The 13,670-nt window shown below is 51.3% G+C and overlaps 1 protein-coding gene across 2 annotated transcripts in view; it reads left to right on the top strand.

Moving 5' to 3' along the window:
- The window catches only part of NHEJ1 (non-homologous end joining factor 1), a 149,359-nt gene that overhangs the window by 21,310 nt on the left and 114,379 nt on the right, over window positions 1-13,670 (top strand). For both annotated transcript variants that reach the window (XM_050917163.1, XM_050917162.1), the window contains exon 5: window positions 2,297-2,355. In XM_050917163.1, coding sequence (XP_050773120.1) covers window positions 2,297-2,355 — 59 coding nt within the window. The remainder of the gene's footprint in view (window positions 1-2,296; window positions 2,356-13,670) is intronic.

Here is a 13,670-nt window from a genome sequence, read left to right as displayed (position 1 = left end):
CTGCAGAGGAAGCTTGGAATGGCAGTCTCCATTTTTCTGGGACACACCAAAATGTATGTGTTTGCCTCTTGCTGCTGCTGGTGGTGGTGGTGGTGGTGGTGGTGGTTCTAGGGCAGCACAACGGCTTCCAGTGGGCTGGGGAGCAATAAGCTTAGCCTGAGGTGCAGGCAATGATGGGGATTTGGGGAGAATGCTGCCTACAGGCTGCTGGGAGTTCCAGGTGCAGGTAGCCTCACCCTCATGGTCAGTGCTAGCCAAAGCCTTTAGCATTTCTGTGAGGTGCTTACACCTCGCTCCTTGGCTCGTGTGCTGAGAGGGGGTCCACTGTGGAAGTGCCTTTCTAGGCAACCAGAACATCTCCCCATCCATTTGGGGACAGTTGTGTGGGGGATGGGGGGTGCCTCTCCCCAGGAATGTATGGCAATAGTCATTCCCGAGCCTCCTTGCTGCAACACAGAGTCGCTGGGAACAGGGAGCTTCACACTGCAGGGTACTCCTCACTCAGCCATCCTGGGGAGCTGACTGTAGGTCCTTGGACCTGTCTGCCCTGGGCTGGAAGCCGTGTTTACTGAACTGCAGGAAACCCTAAAGGCTGGAGCATGTTTCCAAACTTGCAGACAGTGCTGAAGCCGAGTTTGCCTAAGGGGCCTTTGAAACCCCATGCTGTCTCAGGGCAGACAGCTGTAGCCCAGTAAGGATGGGGCAGCTTTGCTGAAATGGTGACTGTCATTAGGAAGGGGCTTTCTTATGGTGGTTTCCCAGCTGATTGCTGCTGAGGTGCAAATCTGCCCTCATTCAGGCCTCAGGGACTGTCTTCTTCATGTTGTCATGGTTACTAGTGGGTTTCCGGAGATGGTTTCCCTACCACCCTGAGTGACCTGGAGGGCTCCTGCTGTGTCGTCATGTCTTGGCCCTGTAATGATTCTGCCTTTGATGGGACACAACTGAGAGTATCAATTCAGGACAAATTGCTTAGAGCAGGGCAGTCACAGCCCAAGGCTGGGGGTCCTTCACTACTGAGGCAAACCAAACCACCCAAACGGAGAGGACTTCGGTTTTACCCCACTGGCTAACCATAAGTCATACAAGCAATTCCCTTAGACACTCTAGTTACCCAGTATCACCACCAGTGCCACTCCTTCTGGGGATGAATAGTTATGAAAACCAATACCCCAGTAAAAGAAAAATGGTTCTCTAGATCCCAAGGGACCAAGCCCCAGATCAATATTACAAGTCAGATCTTACCCACAAATCACGCTGTTGCCAATTCTTTAGAATCTAAAATCTGAAGATTTATTCATAAAAAGAAATATAGATGAGAGCTAGAATTGGTTAAATGGAATGAATTCCATACAGTAATGGCAAAGTTCTTGGTTCAGACTCGTAACGGTGATGGAATAAACTGCAGGTTCAAATCAAGTCTCTGGAGTACATCCAGAGCTTGGATGGGTCATTCTGTCCTTTGTTCAGAGCTTCCGTTTGTAGCAAAGTTCCTCCAGAGGCAAGAAGCAGGATTAAAGACAAAATGGAGGAGATGCAGCTTCCTTTTATAGTCTCTTGCCATGCAGCCTTTGCTTCCTTTGTTCCAAACACAAGCTACTCAGCACATGGCATGAAAACCCCCTTACAGTCCTGTCCATAGGCCTGTCCCTGCCTTGCTGAGTTCCAAGGTGTATCTGCTTCTCTCAGTGGGCCAGTTGTGTTGCTGATGGCCCTTAATGGGCCATCAAGCAGGCCAGGCAGAGCTAACCCCAACTTGTCTGGGATGTCACCCAGAAGCACAGCACAAGTGTGAAATACGGACAGTCTACAGCCAATACTTACAACTTTAAATACAAAAATGATCCACGCACACAGAGTGCATAATCATAACCAGCAAACCATAACCTTGTCATAGACACCTCACTTGACAACCTTTGTACAATGTTTGCTGCAAATATATAACAGTAGTTGCAACAATGATCTATATGGTTGCAGTTCATGTCAATGTCACAGGACTGGAGAAAAGTCTGGGCAATGCTTGTCTGCCACCAAGCTCTCCTTGGCTGTAATGCTTTCCTAATGGGCCCTGGTGCCAGGGCTGATGAGTACTGGGGTTCTCTCTCTCCTGACGGGCGCTGCCAGTGTCGTGTAGGTATTACATGGCCTAGTACCTCCCTCAGGTAATTCAATAAACAATAAAAAACCAGGCACTCTCTCCTTTCATCTCCCTGTCACAGAGAGTGCGGGTAGCGAGCTGGGGTGTTTGGCCAGGCTGGTGCTGCTGGCCATGCTCACACTCCCATCTCTCTTGCAGGACGCCTGAGGACCGAGCCCTTCCAGGAGAAGTCGTTTCTGCAGAAGTTTGTGGATGAGGTAGGGAAAGATGCTGCTGTGTGATAGTGCAAAGAGGACCTGGGTGTGTTTATGTCAACACACCTTGGCCTGCTCATCTTAGTGCGCCCCAGCGCCCCGGGCCATCGCCCGCTTGTCTTAGTGTGGCCCAGTGCCCTGGGCTGTTGCCCGCTTGGCTTAGTGTGCTGTGGTATGCAAGGGGTAGCATTGCCTGGTGTGGTTGGTGACTTTTGAGCAGTGTGTTGAGGCAGATAAAGCCATGGCTGGCTTGAGCCAATGCAGCGCAATGGGCCTGAGTCTCACTCTGGTCCTGAGGTGACAAATCTAAATGAGCAGCTGCTGCCTTTGCAATTTCAAAGGCTTGCGTCTGTCTCGTTCGTTATGTGGAGAGGTGGCCTGTTGGGAGACTAGCTGGGACCATCCTGGCTCTGCCCCTTGTGACTGAGCCCTAAAATAACATCCAGCTCAGTCCTTCTCCCCAAGCTGGGTTGCTCCTATGGCTCCTCTCCCAGCCCTCTCAGCCCACATCCTTTATCCTCTCCCTCTCCTGGAGCTGCTCCCACCTTCCTTCTGTCCAGATGGGTAATGAGCAACCCATCTCCATGAGTCAGCAGAACCCACTTAACACTCCCAGTAGGATCGACAGCTGGTAGTGGGAACTCCGGAAAACTCTGCCATGCTGCTGCAGACAGATGCCTAGCATTCTCCTAGGGTGACCAGACAGCAAGTGTGAAAGATTGGGATGGGGGTGGGGGGTAATAGGAACCTACATAAAAACAAGACCCCAAAATCAGGACTGTCCCTATAAAATCAGGACATCTGGTCACCGTACATGCTCCCCTCCCCCATGTGGAAGGCCTGTGCAGAAAGGGCTACAGTCACAGAAGAGTGGACACGTGCTCACTGAGAGAGAAGCAAACCTGCATGTTCGCACACAAACTGGTGATGATCTCCCCAGGAAGATGTTCCTCTTAATGCTTGAATTGGAAAGATACTACTGTTATCTGGGTGAAATGTGCAGGGTCGCTGTCCGAGCCACTGGGGAATGCTGCCCTCTGAGCTGGCTGCATTCTTGCTGCTCCTTGTGTGGCATTTTGGCGCGGGCAGCTATTGCCTGGGCTGTGGCAGAGGCAGAGAAGAAATGGATGGTGGCTGCCTGGATCTATGGGGCTCTCTAGAAGGAGCAGGTTGGGGGGCATCTGTCTCCCTGCTGAAGGTTAATGCTTGTTAAATGCTCCTGTTGCCTGTATTCTGAAGAGTGACACATACAGGGAAGTGGAGTGATTGCTCAATGCCACTGGCTGGGACAGTGCGTCCCTGTCTCAGTATTGCCGCTGGGATCCAGCTCTGGGTCCTTGGACTTGGTCTCTGTTTTATTGGCAGAGAGATCTGAGAAGCCAGCACACGAGTCAGAGGCACAGCTGGGTGTGCGTGTGCTGTCAGTCCTGTTCCTCCGTCACGCTGCGTGTGCTGTTAGCCCGGAGCAGAGGCAGCCAACCTGAGCCTGAGAAGGAGCCAGAATTTGCCAGTATACGTTGCCAAAGAGCCATAGTAATATGTCAGCCCCCGCTGCCCCCCCGCATCAGGTCCCCAGCGCCTCCCACCTGCCAGCAGCCCCTAGTCAAAACTGCCTTTACTCCTTGTCTAGTTAAACCAGCTGCATCCTGAGGTGAGATGTAGAGCAAGGGGCAAGGAGGCTGCCGTCCAAAGTCCAGCTTCATTTGCTGCTGACAGCTAGGTGACTCATGCTCTGTCTGGCATCCCTGCAATTGTTTGGCTTTTTCTCAAAAGTTTTTTTACTGGCTAGTTGTTTGGGCAAGTGGCTCCTGAGGCTTCCTGGCTGAATGGGGCTGGAGAGGGAGAAGGGAAATGGGAGGAGTGCTAAAATACATAGAACCTGCTGTCCCGTATTCATTACAGCCTGCCACTTGGTTTAGCGCATGTGCCTCCCCCCCCCCACATCTGCTCCAAAATCCAACACACACACTGTGAAGAATTTGGGATTTTAAAGGAAAGTGCCAGAGATTCTGGTCATTGCACTGACTTATAAACCAGAGCAATCACTAGAACACTAAAATTGTCAATTGTTCAAAAACAAATGGGGATAAACTGGGCAGGCATGAATGTAGGCTGGGAATTAGAAGACAGTTTCTGACCCCCCAGTAGGAGGAGTGTGGGCAAGACACCTTTCTGGTTTTAAAATGAACCTTGATACATTTATGAATGAGATGATATGATGGGGTTGTTCTGTGATAGTAGCAGACCGGACTTGTTGACCCAGGAGGTTCCTTCCAGTCCTGTGTCCCATGTTCCTATGTTAATAATGATCCAGAGAAGGCAGAAGTTCTCAATAAATGTTTATATTCTGTATTTGGAAAGAAGCAGGATGATGAAATACATTCCAGGCTTTTTGTGCTAACTAGCAGAGCCCAGGAGTGGGTACCAGTCGGGGATCTGTTATGTACCACCAAATCAAACCGGAGAACAAGATGAGTTACTGCTTAAGCACCTGTCTGTCATATGTGTGTGGGGACAATTGTGTTATCATGGGGAACTTCAATCAGGGAGACATCTGCTGGAAGTCTCATGTAGCCAATAGAAAACATCACTGGAGTTTCTAAAAAATATAGGTGATAATTTCCTAACATAAAAGGAGTTGTATCTAGTATGGGCAAACTCTATGTTGGATCTCATTATAACAGATAAAGATGAATTAATTACTGGACTGGAAGTTGGTGATTGTCTAGGGACCAGTGATTATGATCTGTTTACATTCAATGTGGGCAAACAAAGGACAGTACCAACCAAAAATATATATTCTTGCTGCTTAAAAAGAGCTAATTCCTAAGGCTGATAAAAATTGACTGAGAGGAAAAATTTAGACAGAAGAATGGGAATGAAAATCGAGTGTTCTTTAAAAAGTATTTATTAGCTGGTCAAAAAGCCATGACTGAACAATCAAGAAAGAGGACAACTTTGGCTCAGTGGTGAAGAGAAGGCAGCAATTCAAAATAAAAAGCAATATATAACAAATGGAGGAGGAAAAAAAAAAGGAAGTAGCTGTCAATCAATATAAATTGGAAGTTATGAAGTGTAGAAAACTGATAAGGTAAGCTAAAGACATCAGGGAAGAATCCCTGGCTGGCAGGGCTAAGGACAATAAGAGTTTAACTATATTAGAAACAAAAGAAATCTTAGCAATGATATAGGCCTATTGCTAAGTGGAGATGGTAAAATTGTTAATGATGCAGCGAAAGCAAAAGTGATCTATAAATGTTTGTTCTTTATTTGGAAAGAAGTAGGGTGATGTGCTCATATCACATGAGGTGATTAGCTGAGGATGATAAAATACTTTTCAGTTCATTCGTAAGTGAGGAGGATGTTAAATATCTAGCAAAGACTCCTGTGGCACCTTATAGACTAAAAGACCTATTTAGTCTATAAGGTGCCACAGGACTCTTTTCTGCTTTTACAGATCCAGACTAACATGGCTACCCCTCTGATACTTGTTAAATATCCACTAGGGTAAACATTTTAAAATCAGCAGGCCCAGATAACTTGTATCCAAGAGTCATAAAAGAACTGGCTGAGGATATCTCTCGCCTGCTGATGTGAATTTTTAATAAATCTTGGTGTATCAGGGAACTTCCAGAAGACTAGTAGAGTGCTAATGTTGTGCCAATATTCAGAAAGGGCAAGTGGGATAACTCAGGTATCTATATGCTAGTCAGCCTGACATCATGCCTGGGCAAATTAATGGAAAAGTTGGGATCAAACTCCCAAGGAAGTAGTGGATTCTCCATCTCTTGATGGCCTCATATCCAGGCTGGATGCCTTTTTGGAAAATATACTTTACTCATAAGTTATTGAGCTCAATACAGGAGTAAATGGATGAAAAACAAGGGCCTGTGATATAAGGAGGTCAGAGCAGATGATCTGTTGGTGTCTTTTGGCCTGAAGCTCTGCGAATGCGTGCAACACAACTTTAAATTGTCATCAGTTTAATCACAACAATGAATATTTGCCAGTTGGAGAGGAGCTATCATCTTGACTGTGGTGATGCAGGGTAGGGTTGACTTGGCATCCCCAGTGGAAATCACTGGAAATCGGAGACTTCTCTTCCCACAGCTTCGTAAGACTAGTTGCCATGGCTTTTTAACTGCGAAGCCAGCGCTCTCAGCTGTACTTTCTGGATTGGGTCCTTGCTGGGAAGAATGGCAGTCCCCAGTGAAAGAGAGACCTATCCCATTAATTGAATGGAGGTTGTGAAGCAGGGGTAGGTACACCTGAGACCAGCTTTGATGGTCGCTGTTGAAATCTGTCTTCTCACTGGGTATGTGCTCACTTAGCTGCCCAGGGTGTTCTGACTAATTGTGGGGAGTTTTCCATCAAAGTCCTGGGCTTATTTATAAATTTAGGAAACTTCTCTCATGGTGTTTGGCAAGAATCCATTCATGAGCAGCTGCTGGGAGCAAGCAGAACAGTGAGCAACTGGGGGAAAAAAAGCAGAGCCCAAACCAAGACAGACCCAACAGCTTTTCTCAGCACAACAAGCCAGTGGTGATGGGAAGGTGTAAATAATGAGCATCTTTCAGCACTGTCCAGCTTCACTGGAGTCAAAGGGCCCAGACTGTCAAAGGTATTTAGGTACCTTAAGATGCAGCTAGGAACCTAGTGGTGCCTAAATACCTTACAAATCTGGGCCAAGGCCCCTTGAGCTCTGTGTGAAGCTGGACCTAAATTCAGTGGCAAGGTTCCTGACTTCCCAGCCTGCTCACTAAAATGTTGGGACAGCTTCATTTATACTAAAAATGGGCTTTGTTAATGAACGAACTAGGAGCACAAACAACAGTGCAGCTCCCACTCTCCTCCCCGCGTTATTTATTACATTCACTTCATTTTACACTGTCTCCCCTTTCTCTTGTTTCAAAGCACCATGGATTTTTCTGTTGGCAATGCACAATGGTGTCGTGGATTTGGGTAAGCTTGAAGCCAGGGGGGCTGGCAGCTGGGAAGGGGGCAGTTGAGGCTTTGGCACCTGAGGAGAGGCAGTTGGGGATTGTGGGGTCAGCATGTCAGCTGGATCTATCTGCTGACATGAAGAGCAGTGGCATAGTGAACAGTGTTGTGCTTTATATCGTTGTTAGGGTTCAGGGTTAGCATGCCATTTAGATGAATGAAGCAGGTTGCGCCTTTTGGAGCAAAGGCTTCTTGCTCAGAGTCACCCAGAGGATTCAGGGGGTCTGGGGCAAAGTGGGGGAGCTGCGACGCTTGTACTTACCCGGCGGTGGTCCAGGTCTTCGGCGGCATTTCGGCAGCGGGGGGGCCCTTCAGTCGCTGTGTGCTTCGGCAGCACTGAAGGGCCCCCGGCCGCCGAAGACCCGGAGCAACTGAAGGGCCCCCTGCCACCGAAGACTTGGAGTGACTGAAGGGCCCCCCGTTGCCGAAATGCTGCCGAAGACCTGGACCTGCAGGGCCCGGAGCCTGGGGCAAATTGCCCCACTTGCCCCTCGCTCTGGGTGGCCCTGTTCTTGCTGTCTGCAGACCTAGGCAGGTGTTGATTCATAGATTGTAAGGCCAGAAGAGATTGTTAGATCATTGTCTGACCTTGTTGGAGACTCTTTTCACATTTCCCAGGTATCTTTGCGAGCATGAGAACTAGAAACACCCTTTTCCATACAAACCAAACCTGCTCAAGCACTGGAGTGCAATCCCATGGCAAGGGGCGATTAATTCAGCTATTGCTATTCTTTGTTCAGTGCTTCATTGTCATGTTTAGCATTGCTCGAGGGGGAATAACAACGAGGAGTCCTTGTGGCACCGTAGAGATAAGGTGCCATCTAAGGTGCCACAAGGACTCCTCATTGTTTTTGCTGATACAGACTAACATGGCTACCACTCTGAAACCAAGGGGAATAGATTCTCTGTTACTAGCCTGCTGCTTCTACCCATTGCTTCTCTGCCTTTGCCACCTTTCTTCTTCTCCCTTCCTTGCCGATGTGGCTCTCCTCCATTTGCATCCTGGCAGGAGGCCTCATTTCCTTCCCCCATTCTCTCTGCTCAGATGTTCAGCAAGTAAATAGTTAATGCTGAGATTGAAAGTGCCATCACTGGATACCTCACTGAGATAAGTGAAGGAGGCAGAATTATTGCTCCAGGCCATCTGCAGACGCATGCACACGTCCCTGCATGGATTGTGAGCTCCTTTGGGTGAGGACTGTCTCTCTGGGATGTGTCTGCCAGTGTCCAGCACAATGGGTCTGAAGCCAGCAGGTGCTACTGCAGTACAGATTCACAACGGTACACTTGCTCTGCCAGTGGAAGCTCTCCTTTACGACCATGAGGGCGAGGCAGGTGTGTTGCCCCTGTTGGGGAGGTGCCTGGTGCTGAGGTCTGCAAGTGACACTGGCTGGTTGTCTAGATTTAGGGTGTGTGCTGTTCCCTGCAGTGCTGTGTGGTGAAGGAGAGCGTGCTGCTCTGGGTTACTGCATGGCTGACCAGCATGGTGCTCCCTAAGCTGGCAATGGCAACAGAGCTCTGGTGTGCTTCCCAGCTCTTGCCAAGGAGTGCGCTCCTGAATCAGGAGGTGCCTGTTGAACTTCCCCACACTCTTGCTCTCACCCACAGCACAGACTGGCCCTTGTTCACTCATTGCGAGGCCTCCTGTTCCTGAGCATAGGATTTGCAAAGCATCACATGGGGGCTGTGTAATGGGCCAATGTGTGAGGGTCGAGCTCCTGTGACTGTGGAGGTGGCAGGCCCAAGCCGGCACAAACTGATGCCAGGATGGGTGAATTGGTGTCCTTTGGACATGGGCCAAGTGGTGGTTGCATTTTTAGGCTTTTATGTGTTCTCATCACTATGGAATCTGAACATGTCACAAACATCACCCCATTTTACAGATGGGAAACTGAGGCACAGGGGCAAGGTGACTTTCCCAAGGTCTCACAGGGAGTCTGACAGAACCAGGAATAGAGCTCAGATCTCCTGGGTTCCAGCCCAGTTCCTTAACCACAGGACCCTCCTCTGTCTTTGTGGTTGGTGACTTACTCTGTGAGCTAGTTTAGGGTTTTTTTTGGCCTTAGAGCACTTTGGCGCCTGATGCTTTTTAATTTGGTCTGGGTTTTTCCCTCCCAGATCGCTGCCTGCTTAATGCCAGCTAGTCAGCAGAGAACATACCAGTTCTGAGCAGCGATGGGGCCTGCTTTGTGCTCCCCACCTCGCTGCCCTGGAGGAGTCCTAGGCAGCAGGGGAACATTGCTCCTGAGTATGAAATTTAGTACTACACTGTGCAGTGCTCAGCCCCGTCACACAAGAGCAACAGGTTCCTCTCTCCAGTAACCCCCCGAAGCTTTGAGGGAAGCCGGGCCTGTGGAGCCAAGCTTGTTTTGGCTGCTCTGTCCCAATAGAACAGCAATCAAGCCTGCTTGGATAAACACGCAGATACAGTCAGTTCAAATATAGACCCCCGTGCCCCAGGATGTTTCGCCGTGAATATTTTTATCTGCTGTGGCCGGTGCACCCGGTGGCTGCTGTGTTGGGCCTCTGGCCGCCCGGCGCACTTGGCTTGCAGAGCAGGGCTTCGGCAAACAGGATGCGGAAGGTTCCCAAGTCGACCTGGGCTGAGCTCGGAGGATGTGCCATCAAAATAAGCAATGCTGAATAAGAAGATAAACAAACAGCCGACTTCCAGCGCATTGCTGGCTGAGGCAGACAGGGTGAGTGGGGAGCGCAGGCATGGAGCTCATGGGGTGGCTGAGAGCACTACCTGCTGACGTCAGGGAGACCAGGGGTCACGGTGCAGTGCCCTCCTTTCCCACCCCGGAGGCATTAGGCTGGGAGAGGTGCCAAGGAGGTGGCGTTTCCCTCACTGTGGCAGGGCAGGCCCCCTCCAGGCAGCATGGGGAGACGGGTCTCATGGGGAGGGAACCTGTGAGACAGGTGGAGCCTGTGTCCTTGGAGGAGAAGAGATGAGGGTCTTAGTGCTTGAGAGGGGAGAGGCCTGTGCATTACATCAGTATTGCCTGGATCTCCCAACAAGCTATTGTGTTGCTCAAATGAGAATCTGATGTGTGGGCTGGGGTCTAGGGCTGGAGAAATGTCTGTCCGGGGGAGCCCCTCTGGCCCCCGCCTGCTCTGTGCGGCAGGGGCTGGAAGTGCCGGAGGGGGCAGGGGAAGGGAAGAGCTTTGCGTCATTCACAGGTCAGGAGTGAGGCATACTGGCTGGCCTGGCCCAGCCCAGCCCCTGCCTGCACTCTGCCTGACTCCCCCCACCCTCTGCCTCTCCCTTTGTATAAGCACTAAAAATAAGCCCGTGGAGAGAAGTGGCCTGTGTTTGTTTAAGAGCCGAAGCCGGTGGTGGGCCGCGTGTTACACAGGGTGGGGACAGCGGCCCTTAAACACGAGCCAGCTCCGGGCAGCAGGGGAGGAAGCAACCGTCTGCCTACTTCCTAAGGGGAATGGTTTTAATTAGCACAAGGTGGTTGTGGCTTTGCAGCTGTGGCTGGCCAAGAGCAGGGCCTCCTGCAGGGCATGGCACTGAGCACTGCGGGGCTGCTTGATGGGCACCATGCACAGGTGCGGTGTGGCACTGCGATGTACCATCGGCACGAGTCTTTGGGAGAGAGGGGCTATTCATGGTTTTAAATCCCCATTCTCCCTCCTCCCCTCTGCATGGCTTCCACCTCTCAATAAGACTCCCAGTGTGGGGGCTTAGGAAGTGGGCCAGGGAGGGAACTGCTGCCACTGCTGTCATCCCTGGGCTCTTCCCTCTCGCATCTGTTTCATTTCCTTGTGTCTTCCCAGGAGCGACATTGTGGGCTTCACACTAAGCTTCCTGGGGAGGATGCTGAATTCTGATCTGGGTGGTTCCATCCCATAAACCCATGGGGCTGGAACCCCAGCCAGCCAGTGGCGTTGCTCCCTCACCTTGGCTTGTTGTATGCAACCTCCAAAATCAGTCATGAACCTGGAAGGACATGAGCAGTACTGACCTGGCAGATGGGGACCAGGTGGCCTGGCCTTGATCTGGCTGAGCCAGAGCCCTTTAGATCTTGCCAGGCCAGGATGGGGACCGGGAAAGGGGCTGTATCACCAGAGCTTTGTTGACAGCAATCCAGGGAGCATCTGGTTCCAAGGGGTGCCAGGCCCCCAGACTCTCTTAGAGGCAGGCGTAGGGCAGGCTGTGGAGAGAGGAGCAGGCCTATGTGGGGCACTTTCGCTAGCAGATTAGCAGTTGGGTACTTGGGAAATGAAGCAATCCTGCCTGTTCACCTTAGTACAAGTGTCTTGTACTGGTCAGGCCTCTCACTGGTTACCCAAGCTAGACTATATCTGTCCCTGTCTGCGCTGGTGTGGTGGTCTCTCACTGTCGTGACTGCCTGTGGCCAGCAGAGCAGTTGAGTCATGAAGTTGGAGTTATGGAAGGAGTTGGCTACGCTGCAGAAATGAGCCAGCCTTGTTTAAAGCTTCTTGTTCCTGCTTCTCAGCCTCTTGCCCCATGTGTAGGCCTTGGCGGGGGCACAGCTTGGGTAAGAGAGCACGTGCCTGCCTGTTTGTAGTATGCAAGTGTATGTGGGTGGGGGTGTGCCAGGGTGAGACCATGTTGGCATAGGTGTGTGTCTGCCAGGGAGAGTCTCTGTGTATGTGGAAGTGGGCCAATACAAGGGCACGTGTGCAAAGGGGTATGTGCTTTATTGAAAGTGGGGAGGTGTAAGTGTGCACCTTGCCAGTGCAAGGATGAGCACAAAGGCATGTGTGTGAGATCACACGTGGGGCTGTGCAAGGGGCGAGTCTGCTTGAGAGCACATGCACAAGGGTGCATGTCAATGTGTAACTGTGTGTGCGAGTCCTTGCGTAGGTGCACGTTCTGTGCAAAAGCACACAGGGGACCATGCAGGCTTTAATGGAGGGTCTCTGGAAGGGCACATGTAGCAGGGTGCGGAGTGAGGAGCAGTCTCAGGCCCCTTTAATTGTGCTGCATAGCTAGCACCAGAGTGGGTTTGGGGAGTGATCCCGGCCCCTGCGCTATGGAGCCTGAGCTCTGGCCTCTCCCCGTCTGTTTGCCATTAAGGCATGTGGCAGATGGCAGAGTGGCTTTATTTATTTATTTATTTATTTAGGCATAATCAGGTGAGGCAGGAACTTGGCCGGCACTTGCATTCCCAGCCGATGCAGGGGAACCACAGGCCGTTTACACAAGTGGTGAGTCAGCGGAGCTGCATGCTGCTAAAACCAGACTCGGCACAGCAGCCCCAGGGCAGCAGGCTGCCCGAAATAGAGCCCAGACCATGGGCAGGGAACAAGCCCCCAGGAACAGGGCTGGGACCGGGCTGGCTGCGGGCCTAATGGTTGTGATTCCGGCAAGCCCTGTATCCCCTCCCCCTCCCTGCCCCAAGGGCTGTGCTTGGGACACTTGAGTCACCGTGGTGAGTGGGCTGGCTGGAGGGATGATCCACTAGCATGTTCCCTCCTGGGTGGGGTGGGGGGCCTGAGGCTTAACCCCCGGTGACTGTGGCAGCGACTGTTCCACAGTATCGGAATCTCTCGGCGGGTAGGTTGCACAGCGCGTGTTCTGGGGCATGTGGTAAGGTGAGCCATCCAGACTCCACAGCACACATGTCATGAGCCCTGCTTTGCCCCCGCCCACACCAACTCTGCTTCGGCACCTTCCCTCCCAGACCAGCTTATGCACTGTGGGCTTGACCCTGCCACCCCGACTCAGGTTCTGTTGACTTCAGCGGGAGCTTTGAGTAAAGACTGAAGGATTGGACCATACACAGTGTAGAAATGGCTTCTCCTAGCGCTGAGAAAAGCCACCTCTGGGGCATGACGGACATGGCAGCTGATGAACAGCCACTTGACTGTGCTGTGCAGCCTGTTCGGCAAGGAGGTGAATGAGAGTTTTGTATCTAGTTGAAACTAAAGGGGTGGTGGCATAGGGAGGCAGAATGGAGTGTGGCCAGAACACCAGGGCTGGCACCCTGACTCCTGGGAAAAATGAGCACAGGTAGCTGTGGACTCGGGTTCTTCTATGGTCTGAAATCCAGAGCCAGTTCCAGCATGTGCAAGGCCCCTCCTCTGTAATTGTTCCCCACACTACCCCTGGGCTGGTCATCAGGATGCTTTGTTGTATGAAGCGTGATAAATAAAGAACAGGAAGAGTGAGGGCATGTGCAGGCTGGGAAAAGGGGGCCAGGCTGGTGAGGGGGGGGGGCCAGGCATGTGCACGGGCACGGGACATGCATAGCTGCAGAGGAGCAGCTCATGGAGTGGTTGATCTCATGTCAGCAAGCAGTGGTTTGAGTCAGTGCCAGGTCTGAACTCAAACGGGAGCA

This window comes from Gopherus flavomarginatus, chromosome 10, assembly GCF_025201925.1.
Source record: "Gopherus flavomarginatus isolate rGopFla2 chromosome 10, rGopFla2.mat.asm, whole genome shotgun sequence".
NCBI classification, from domain to species: domain Eukaryota; kingdom Metazoa; phylum Chordata; order Testudines; family Testudinidae; genus Gopherus; species Gopherus flavomarginatus.
The sequence above is the reverse complement of the archived record's forward strand: the minus strand, read 5'-3'. Positions and strand labels throughout refer to the sequence as shown.